Source organism: Lytechinus pictus, chromosome 16 (genome assembly GCF_037042905.1).
Source record: "Lytechinus pictus isolate F3 Inbred chromosome 16, Lp3.0, whole genome shotgun sequence".
Taxonomy (NCBI): Eukaryota; Metazoa; Echinodermata; class Echinoidea; order Temnopleuroida; family Toxopneustidae; genus Lytechinus; species Lytechinus pictus.
In genome coordinates, this window is record NC_087260.1 from 9575457 (window position 1) to 9587200 (window position 11744).

General features: G+C 35.8%; 1 protein-coding gene across 2 annotated transcripts in view; it reads left to right on the top strand.

The window, feature by feature from the left end:
* The first annotated feature begins 486 nt into the window (after window positions 1-486).
* LOC129278631 (UBX domain-containing protein 7-like) overlaps window positions 487-11744 on the top strand; it is a 23994-nt gene continuing 12736 nt past the window's right edge. Inside the window, exons 1-6 of one of the 2 annotated variants that reach the window (XM_064111220.1) lie at window positions 487-652; window positions 6336-6504; window positions 7048-7112; window positions 8850-8921; window positions 10464-10573; window positions 11631-11744. The exon at window positions 11631-11744 is cut by the window's right edge and continues 33 nt beyond it. In XM_064111220.1, coding sequence (XP_063967290.1) covers window positions 598-652; window positions 6336-6504; window positions 7048-7112; window positions 8850-8921; window positions 10464-10573; window positions 11631-11744 — 585 coding nt within the window. In that variant the 5' untranslated portion in view covers window positions 487-597. Of the gene's footprint in view, window positions 653-855; window positions 938-6335; window positions 6505-7047; window positions 7113-8849; window positions 8922-10463; window positions 10574-11630 lie in introns of those variants that run through there. The other variant, XM_064111221.1, reaches the window with a different exon arrangement.

The following is an 11744-nucleotide window of genomic DNA, read 5'->3' on the forward strand; positions in this document are numbered from 1 at the left end:
TCTCTACATATCTATCTGTGGGTCTCCCCCTCTGAGTTTTTCTCTCCCCACTTATCCTTGCCTTAATTCTCTCGCTTTGATCTCTCGCTCCCCGGCCCTTAATTCCTCCTTCAGTAATTTATTCCTGCTCTCTCCCCTCTATTCTTCGTCACGTCTTTTCTTTTGCGTTCTTAGTATCGTCCCATATCTCTGTCATTATTTCTCGCTATTAGTATTACTCCATTACTCATCATCTATTCCTATTATTATCATTTTCTTAACGCCTACAACTTGCGAATGAGTCGCCAATTTTCCAGTATTTGATACAATTGGGGACCCACGCTCTATATACAAGCAATTGAGACTATTTTGCAAATGTTTTTGAATTAGTAGTTGATTTGTAATCATCGTTATCATTTCATTTGTATCAGTTGTGATATAAACATAGAGATGTAAATAATCCTTTGGATTTGGGATTTTTTAGTTTTGACGACACCGCAGAAAAGTACGGCATCTGATCGATCTGCAGCGCAGCACCCCGACGTCCGACAGTACAGTGCAGTGCCTGGGTAAAAAAGAGGCAAAACATCATCTTAAAGTCAACTTTAAGGAGAAAGGATGTCGATGTCTACTGAATTAACACAGCTGGCAGAACAGTTTGCAACAGTGACCGGTGAGCTTTTACTCCATTTAAGAAGAATAATTAATATTTGGACAAATAATATGTACGGCCGTCAGATGAGCGGCATTCCCTCCGTACTTGAGACCGAAGTCTTCCATAGGCAGTACAGTCGTAGTTGCAGTGCAACGCAGGCGCAGCCGCGCTCAGGTGATCCGGTGTGAAAGCAACGCACGACGCATAGTACAGCGAGAGACTAAATGTCAGACTGCATCAGTGCATACATAACACTAAACAAGTAGATCTACAGACAGTGTCTAACATTAAAAATTTAAAAGGGTGAGCATAGCTAAGTTCACTCTAGACAGCTGGCAGCCGTCTGTTTCGAGGAGTTTTTCAACATTTTTTTATTTTTTAAATTTCTCCTCGTACACAGACGGCTCGCTTAGGCCACTCACACAACATGCGAGGTTAGTATACTAACCTCGCACAACGCATGTGATTTCATAGTGCATTTTGACGTTTTCATTTATCACACGAATGTAAGGGACTATGAAACGCCAAACCTTTCAATATCTTTCCACTATGTTAATCTTGATCGTATGATTTTGTTCATTTTAAAAAGGAATAGGAACTTATTTAAGTGTTTTTATCGCTTACCTCCAAATCTCAACCAGGATACTTCGCTGGGTCCGTCCTTAGTCATCCTTCGTACTGCGGTGGAAATTACGCAAACAACAATCGAAATGCGAATTTTTCCTATCGAACATTCTCAATTCAAGTTGTCGGCGCATAATAGGAAATTGTACCAAAAATCAACAGGTTGCATCTCATGTATATACTTAAAGGAGAATGAAACCCTTGAAACTAGCTGAATCCATATTAAAGAGAAAAATCAAAGAAACATATTGTTGAAAGTTTGAGGAAGATTGAATGAATAATAAGAAAGTTATGAGCATTTGAATATTGAGATCACTAGTGCCATGTAGATCCTCCCATCGGCAATGCGACCAAGATCTGTGATATCACACACGTACAACTCCCTCATTACTTTAGTACTTATTTCACTTATATTCTCACTTTTATAGAGTCTATCACAAGGTTAGGTGTTTTCTTTATGAGATGACAAGTACAGAGGTTTCACAACATTATATCATTGATGAATCGTTTGTCATATGATTAGAATGAGCAAAAAGAGATGTTTTGGGGTATATTTTCAGTGTCCGAATGGGAGAGTTGTACGTGTGTGACATCACAGATCTTGGTCGCATTGCCAATGGGAGGATCTCCATAGCATTAGTGATCTCGACATTCAAATGCTCATAACTCTTTTATTGCTAGTCCTATTTTACTCAAAGTTTTGTTGATCTTATTCTTTGATTTTTCTGCTTTCACAAAAGCTAACTTGCTCCAAGAGTTTCATTCTCCTTTAAAGAGGGTCCTATTTGGTCAAAGTCGTGAGAATTGAAATATTGTATAATTCGAACAATAAAAGAGAAATAGTGAGTGACATTATTGACTCTCTCATTTAGATATCAATGAATTGTGGCTTTGTGCATGTAACTGTTTTGTGATAAATAAGCGAAACTTTAATATGTCATAACTTTCTTATTTTACATCCGATTTTGATGAAGTTTTCAGCGTGTAATTGTTTCATAATTCTCTATTTATTCAAACATTTTTTTCTGGGATGCACTTGACCTTTAAGAGATTTTCCAATGAAAACAAAATGTTTTCTGTTAAAGTATAAAACCAGTGGCGTACCTAGGATTTTCCACAGGGGGGGGGGGGGCAAAATCGGCTGCCAAAAAATTTGACAAGCAAAAAAAAAAAAAAAACAGTCTTCAATAAAAAATAAAGGTTTTCGTACCAGAAAAAAAAAATTGACAAGCAAAAAAAAAAAAAAAAGGTCTTCAATAAAAAATAAACGTTTTTTTACCAGAAAAAAAAAATTGACAAGCAAAAAAAAAAAAGGGGGGGGGGACAATAAAGGTCTTCAAGCTCGTCGGGAGGGGGGGGGGCAAAAAAGGTCTTTCAAGCTCCTCAGGGGGGCAGGGATATGTCTTTTGTATGGGTTGTGGCTCGTCAGGGGGGGTGCAGACCCCCCCCCCCCCGTAGGTACGCTAGTGTATAAAACAGAAGAGGAACATTTCCTTCACGTATTTTTATATCCAAAATATGTTGCCTTAGTATGGAATAATCACAATGACAAAATGAAAATGGGTACCTTCCTAATGATCATTGAGATTTCACCTATGGAATCATTGATTAATAATTTTCAAAGCTTTAAATAGATGAAAATGTTCATTGAGAAAATATACATATATATATATATATAATATATAATATATATATGAACAAAATGATAATGTCCCGATCGTTTCGCATTACGTGTGTTAGATTGCGGGCGTTTGTGTGTGTGTGTGTGTGTGTAGGAAGCAAGATGTTCGTGTTAATGTTTGCACAAAAAAGGAGAGGGAAAGGGAAAGGAAAAGGGGAGGGGGAAAGGTAGAGGAGAGAGAGGGAAAAGGAGACAATAAAATAGAAAGAAAACAAAGGAAAGAAAGAGGGGAAGGGAGAGGGAAAGAAAAACGGAAAGAGCAAGAAAAGAGTAGGGAAGGGAGAAAGGAAAGAAAACTTTAAGGGAAAGGAAAAGCGAAAAAAGGAAGGGAAAGGGAGAGAAGAAAAGAAGGGAGAACGAAAATGGGGAAAGGGAGAGAATGATGAAGGGGATAGGAAAATGTCAAGTTTGAAGATCTAAATATTAACACTAAAACAAAATTGGACTTCCATATTTTATTCATAAAAATACCGTCTTTTTCATGATTATAAAGGTTCAACGTCCCTGTTCTAGGTCTATACTTCAACATAAATCTACTGGCGCTTCGCGCTTGAATTCTGGAGGTCATTCGTTTTTTTAAAGTATAGGTAATCTGTCGGACTTTTCATAAAGTCCGAAATTCAAATCTTAAGCGCAAATGCGCTCGCATTATTTTTCATTTAGATACAGTCCTGTCATCAATATCAAAAATTATAAGCACGAGCTTCGCGCTGGCATCATTTTTGTAAGTGACATTTATGATGTTGTTCATATTTATAAAATGCTTAGAATGTCCATTTGTTGAGGTTTAAATATCAAAAAATTCAGCGCTCGCATAATTTGTAAGGTAAAAAGGCCCACCATTTTAATCGTTATACAAATGTGCTTATACAACGTCCAGAATGCAGTTCGGAATATTGAAAATAATTGTTGGTCTCGCTATTTCTGCCTGTGCGACAAGCATTTATCATTTTGAATCATGAGATTCACCTTTAAAATATGATGAAAAAGTATCGTTAAGACTGAATTAAGAAAAAAAGAAGCTCACGTTTCACGCTTGCATTTTGATCCGTTAGCTTATGATAATAATGGTGACTTCATTAATATATTTTAGCGGACATGTCCACCTTTTGGTGCTTCAAGAAAAATAAACACAACACACAAATAATAATAGAAAACCAACAAGAATACAATAGATAGTTACCTATCCCACTCATGAATTCTTATTCAACAGTCCCCAAAACGTCTTTTTTTCGTGTTAGCTTATTTCATATATCTCCTCATAGTTATGGTTATAAAAAGTGCTCAGAATGTTTTATTTTCAAGTCCTTGTATCATCAGAATTTTCAGCTCGGGCAGCTCTATCGCATTTTGATTACTATCCTGTTGATTTATTTACTTGAACAAAATATTTAAAATGTCCAGCTTTTAGAACAGATATCAAAAAAAGGTATTCACCTTTGATCATAGACGAGGAAGAAGAAAAAAGTGAAAAAAAAAGGAAACAAACTAACGAATTAATGTGACACAATTTTTCTTCATTTCAAGGCGACTCTTTACATTTCATCATCGCTGATGGCACTACAATCGAAAATACCGCTTGACAGCAAAAAAAAAAAAAAAAAAAACAGAAACAGGAAAATAATGCTGAGTGTCTAAAATGCAGCTAGCAGTACAAGCTGCAGATCGTAAACAAACGTCTTGTGAAAAATATTGCGCGCCCTCTTTAGGCAAAAGTTGATATCCACGATCATACTGCGGCATCTACGTGAAGATCACGAGAAAATGCTTTTATTTTATTAAAAAACACACCAAAGAGAAGTCAAGAAACGATCCATATGGTTCGGTAAGTGTCATAGCACAATTAGAAACATTATTTTAAAAGGAATGGCATAGTTATTTTAGTAAAAAGTGTGTGAAAGATTCGCGTGCACCATGTGCATATGAATCCTTCGCACGCGAGATGCATTGATCCCATGAGTGCGCTTAGGCTAGCCAGGCGGCTTCTAGACTAGAGAGTAAAAATCATTTACTAACGTAAGGTTACTCTCATACGAAGCCAGGCCTTCTATCTCATAGACCCACACAAAGGAAGCCAAAACCTGAAACTTTCACCCCCGAGCTTTCTACTTTCCTTCTAAAAGATCTAGCTCTAAATCATGTACATGGGATAAAACTTCATTTCCAACATTTCTCTCTCTTTTCATTTTTTTTCTTTTCTTCTTTCTCTTAAATTTACTTTCTTTTATTTCCTTCATTCTTTCTTTCCTTAAACTCCTAGAGAGTAAAAATCATTTACTAACGTATGCTTACATGTAATACTCTCCACGGCTCCCACATATTCTCATTTTTTTCTCTTATGTTTTCCATTTTGGTTATTTTGTATACTGTGCATGTATACTTCTTTCAATTTGAATTGTATGTTCTTTGTTTTTAATGAGAATTCAAAATTAATAAATGAAATAATAATTTGCAAATCTCATTATCATCCAACAACCAGTTTCATCCATTTAATCTATTGATGCCTATCCTAATATTAATTTGTTGAACGGAGATCATAAGATAGAGTATAGAATCATGAAATATGATAACATGTATAATTCATATGTTTATGTATAGATTAATATGTTATCTTTCATCTTTTTGGCATTTTTTAAGCTTCAATCATTGACTAGACAAACTGTGGGATAAATAGACCTATAAAATTGACAAAGAATTGAGTTGGTCATTTCACTGTACAGTGCATCCCAGAAAAAAGGAAACCAGGATTTCGATGTCTTTTTTCTTCAAAAGCAAATGAATTATGATATTTCATTATTACATAATCATAATATTCCTCTTTTATAATTTGGTACCTAATATATGACAAACAATTCACACATATGAGCAAGATGAGTTTGAAATTTTAATTTCAAAACCAGATTGCGTATAAAAATTTGACAAGATTGGTTCGTGATACGATGACCGTTTTTATTCGACAATTGGCTCATTATCATCTCTTTTGTATTCTTTGTTAAGATTCTTTCACTGATCCCTGAAATGAGAATGGATTCAGATTCACACATGAGTTTCTGCGCAAATCGTTTCTGATATGTCTCAATATTTATTGTTTGTAATCTGCCATGCATGAATGGTTTGCGAAGCTGTTCGTTTCAAATCAGAGATGAGATTCCACTCTTGCCATGAGTATCAAATTAATAGTAAAAAACATATTTGATAATTGTGAAATCTGTCTCTCAAAACGGGTTTCCTTTTTTGTGGGACACGCTGTATAGGACGCATATCCTAAAGTATAAAGTATTTAGTGTCACCAAACACTATGAATTATTAACCAAGTTTTCTAGGCCTAAAAAATATGATACTATTATTTCCAAACCTTGGATCAACCACTTCATTGTTCTTTTGCTTGTCCAATAGGCTCAACAACCGAAGTGGGTCTGCGTATGCTTGAAGTATGTAATGGCGACCTAGAGAGGGCGATCTCCATGCATTTGGACAACGTGGTTGATGTAGATGCTATCCAGACTAAAAATGCCGTTGCTACTTCCTCCCAACGTTCGGCTGCTGGTCCATCAATACCCCCTGAGTAAGTGAGAAACATTTAGGAAAATAATTTTGTACCCCCTGAGTAAGTGATGAGTTACAATAATCATAATATACCCCTTATTGAGTGATAAATGATAATAATGATACCCCCCCCCCCGAGAAAGTGATAAATGATGATAAAATATTCCTTGAATTGTGAAAGTGATGGGCTTACAAGGCAAGCTGGGTGTTCTTTGTGCGAGTTAGTCTCATTACCTTAGAAAATGCATTCATCATATAAAAAAACATTTTGTATGCTTTTGTCAAATTATTTTCATCATGAACCATTGAATATGTACATTTTAATACTGTACAGGAGAAAGAATGAATATCTTTTAGAGGTACAGTATAGGGCTTTCTTGGTTTAAGCTCCAACTATAACTGTTTGTGATGCTGCGTGTTCTATCTTTTTTAGGGTCAAAGGTCATGTTGATTGGCAGGGTACACTCTGGAGGACGCATTTAATGGCATATTTTCTCTGAAGATCTGTATGATGTTTTATAGTGGTAAAATATATTTTCCTTTCATAAATTTGTCTTTCCAGTGATTCGGTTCGACCTCCAATACCAAGTAAAATGGATACATTGGTTGAAGATGTTCCCACATTTGGTAAGGATACATGTATGTCTTTGTAAGTGTTGTTCTAACAATGATAATAATACATTTAGCTGGACTTATCATATAAAGCGCTTCTTGCCTGAGGATACAAGCGCTCCTAGTATTACTCCAGCTTTAACCGCGCTGCCCTTGTAGGCGCTCAAACATTCAAGGAATTTCTTCCAACCGGATATCCATTCACCTTACCTGGGTTGAGTGCAGCACAATGTGGATTAATATCTTGCTAAAGGAAAACATGCCAAGTCTTGGAATCAAGATCACGTTCCTCAGATTGAAAGATGTGAGTCGTAACCACAGGACCATGACATCTCCACAATGTACACTTTACCAAACTGCATTTGATAAATCAATTCATATGATTTAGATGAATATCATGAGATATGTATTCTCTTACTTGATTACTAAAATATAGTCCTTAACCCTAACTAGGCCGGGCTTTTTTGGCTGTTCTATGGTCGGGGGGGTTGATTCAACCCCCCCTCCCTGAGATCTCGGCCGCCGATCGCGCGAGCGCCGCAAAAATTTGCACGCTGGTAGTGTGCGATGTAATCTACAAGGCTGTATGGTAAAATTTTCCAAAATAATGAGATTTTATTTTATATGAATTAATTATGCTAATTTATGCATAAATCATACTTTTTGCTCTAATTCACTAAATAAAGCTCCTAGAATGCTTATTTTTGGTAAAATATTCTTTGTAGCATTCTTAACAATAGCAAGTGAAAAAACTTCGGTTTGGAAATCAATTTCTTATGTATTTTATTGTTTTATGAATTTCTTATGTATTTCTCTGTTTTTCAACCTTTTGTTTTTCTTTGTTTTTCACCAGATTTATTGCACAACCTTTTTGAAGCATAATTATGCTAAAATCAATTGCTTTCAGCTGTTTAAAGTAAAAATAATCATATCTTTATGAATAAGATGAGAAAACTCAATTTGCATTGACTTTGTACACAAAATCACGTTTTGAAACAATTTTTGGTCTGACATGCACTTACAAAATGTTGCGTAATTTCGGAACCGTGTATTCGGGCATCGTTAATTTGGTCTCAAAAGATGCGCAAGACTTAAAAGTATAAACTCTGCGAGTGGCGCATTATCATTCAATTAGGGTCTTTTTTAGTAGACTCTTAGAGTGAGTTGTATAAAATGTGTGATTAGTTCAGGGGCCTGTTTCATAAAGAGTTATGAACATTGTAGCATTGTCATTTATGGCAACTACCAATTACCATGGCAACTACCATGGTAACAGCTCAGCAACCACTCACAATCAAGGTTTCCATGAAACTTACGCTAAAAAACATTACAATAGTAGTACGTCTTTATGAAACACACCCCGGATCTGGCAAGTACTGAGTCATGCATTTTACGAGTAAATAAAGAGTAAAGATTCCATTTACCCCAAAATAAGGAAAATTTCAAACTTCAATTTGATACATAATGTAGAATACAAAACTGACCTCATGCTGGTATATCAACCATATCACATACAAATTCCATGTACCCCTGGTATTTTTTTAAAGACAAAACTGCCTGACAGTATTTCTAGAATCACTTTTGACATCTTTGTTTTAAAGTAGAGACATAATTTTCAATGTACATGTATTTCTCAATTTATTGAACTGGAAATAACAAAAATTTTCATTGCCAGGGTAAAAGTATTGAGAAATATGAGTATTCGAATCACTTCCGAACAATTTCGATTGTAAATTTTGAATTTTTTTAAAGGTCCGATTCCTAGACAAAGAAGGGCAAGGCAGTCAGTGTTTGATGGTTTACGTGATTTTCAAGCAGAAACAAGTAAGTTGATAAATTTTAAAAATTTTATTCTATAATATTAATTTAAATTGAGGTACGGTAAACTGAATAATGAATTGATTGTTGCAGTTGACAAGGGTTGGTTAGGGTTAACCCAAACAGTCCCTCAGTTCTCCACCGAGGATTGCGCGATCGCGACAAATCACAAAGATTGGTACGCACTTCACCCATGATGTAATCTCCACAATTCAATTGTCAATTGTACCAAAATTAATTTTGCTAATTAATGCATAAAATCATAATTTGGCTGTAAATCTTTTAATATAGCCCCCAAGTGCTAGATTTAGGTCTGGACACTTTTCTTAAGATTACTATCAAATGTATATGACAAAAAATGGCAATATCAACTTTTTATTGATATGTATTTTATTGTTTTTCAAATTTCTTATCTATTTCTTTTTTTGTTTGACGTTATGTTTTTCATTGTTTTTTTCAATGGAAATCGTCGGAAACGTTTTTTCAGTTTTGAATAACATGCCATCTATTGCAAATCAGTAATGATTATGAATTTTGGCTACATACTGAATTTGCATTGGATTTGTACATGAAATAACGTTTTTTGAGCAATTTCAGGTCTGAAATGCACTTACAAAATGTTACGTAACTTCTGAACTGCGTACCCTTGCATCACAAATTTGCGGCGCAATCTTTTCGCATTATGTTGGTGGGGCTTCCCCCCCTCCTCGGGCTGGTTAAGCCCAGAGCACACTATGCAACTAGATTCCATTATTAAAGGATGTGTGCACCAACCTGCAATGCTCTGCAGCTGTAGTCTGACTTGTGCAGAAAATCGTGGACCACATCTTGGACATTTGACATGTCAAATTTTTATATCAGCCAATCAGATTTGTCGTGGACGATGACGTCATGACCAATTTCCTGCACCACTATTAATAAATGCATACTAGACAAACCACCGGCCAAACTCATGGTCGTTCTGGCCTGGCCTTGCCGAGTCTGACCCGGTCGCTTGATTGAATCGTTGCCCTCGATCTCAAATTTTAAATTTCATTCGACATTTTAGTCTAAAAATCCGAAATGAGTGTGTTTTAACCCCAAATTCTTGGACGAAATTTAAATTCAGAGATGGCAAAAAGAACGTGCATCAAATTGGTTCTGCATCAGTGCTTAGATAAGGTGCCTGTTTTGTGATTGGCACTGAGTTGCGATTGGAAACTTGTTCCAATCTGATCTTAGTGTAATCGCATCAGATTGTTTGCGCTGGGCTTGAGATTTACTCTAGTGCAATCTGAACCCTTATCTTGTGAGTATATTATCCGATAATGCATTATAATAGCTTTGTATAAAACACAGTTAAAAAGAGACAAGATTTATTATGGTTGCATGGAAACACAATACAGTATTCATATTTGACGCATGTTTCAGATTGTGACATGAATTTTTTTTTTTTAAAGAACATAACAGCAATCTTTTGGGCCCCACTGAGAGGCATTGCAGTATGATTTTATGTTGAATTTAATCAGGAAGAGATGCAATCTTATTAATATATATATATTTTTTTAGGACTTCAGGAGGAGATGATACACAATCCAAAATCTTCATCAAAAAAGAGAACGTTGGAAGATCTATTCAGACCACCACTTGACCTCATGCACAAGGGAACATTTGTGACGGTAAAAATTTCATTTTTGTTGAATAATTTAAGGGGAAGATCACCCCAACTATAAATTCATTGCTTGATTAAAGCAGAAAACATTCTGACAAATTTTGGTAAAGGTTTGATGAAAATCTGTCAAATCATGACAGAGTATAATAAAAACGTATGAATCACCCCTATTATAAGTCTATTGCTTGATTAAAGCAGAAAACATTCGGACAAATTTTGGTAAAGTGTTTGATGAAAATCCGTCAAAGAAAGACAGAGTTTTTTTTATTAAAGTTTTAATTTTGTGATGTCAGAGACAAGCAGCTCCTCCATATGTTGTGAGATATAGGTGTATAACCCTATTGTATATAGCCTGGGCTATTTTGAAATTGCATATTTCATATAGTAAAATCCAAATAAAATAGTGAGTGGGTGACTTTGTCAGTCTGCTCATTTGCATACCAACCAGGATGTGCAGATAACTGTTTTGCGAAATTAACTTTCTTATTCAACATCCAATCTTGATGAAATTTTCAGTGTTATGCTTGTTGGATTTTTCTTCTTTTTTTCGAATTAACTTTTTTTGTTGGGATGGACTTGTCCTTTAATTAAATGAGGTCTGTGGCCGCTTTGAAATAGGAACATTGTGATGAATTCATGGTGTTGCGTACACAGTGGTCGAGCAATCTCCCGGTGTTAGCATGAATAAGCAGGGTTTTCACAGTCATGGAAAATCCTGGAAAAATTTGTGGTCATGGAAAATCAGGGAATTTGGAAAATTTGTGAAAAGTCATGGAATTGCATTTACCTCTTGGCTATGGCAGCTTCCCAGTTTGTTGTGTCTCGTAACTCTCATACTCTGCTATTATAATTGGTGTTCATGATTTCCATTTTTCCCAGTTTTGTGACATCTCAAATTCTACACAACTCCCGGGACGTCCCGGGAAGTCATGGAAAGCAGCAATTTAGACATGGAAAAGTCACGGAATTCTGTTTTCAAATTTCTGTGGGCACCCTGATAAGAGATGAGGATGCGATCTGTGCACATGAAACTCACTAGTTGTTTTTCCTTTTCATATCGCCAGGCAAGAGAAGCAGGCCAGGTGCAGGGCAAGTGGCTGATGGTCAACGTTCAGAACGTCAGGGAATTCAGCTGCCAGCAGCTCAACAGAGACATCTGGAGTGATTCTACTGTGAAG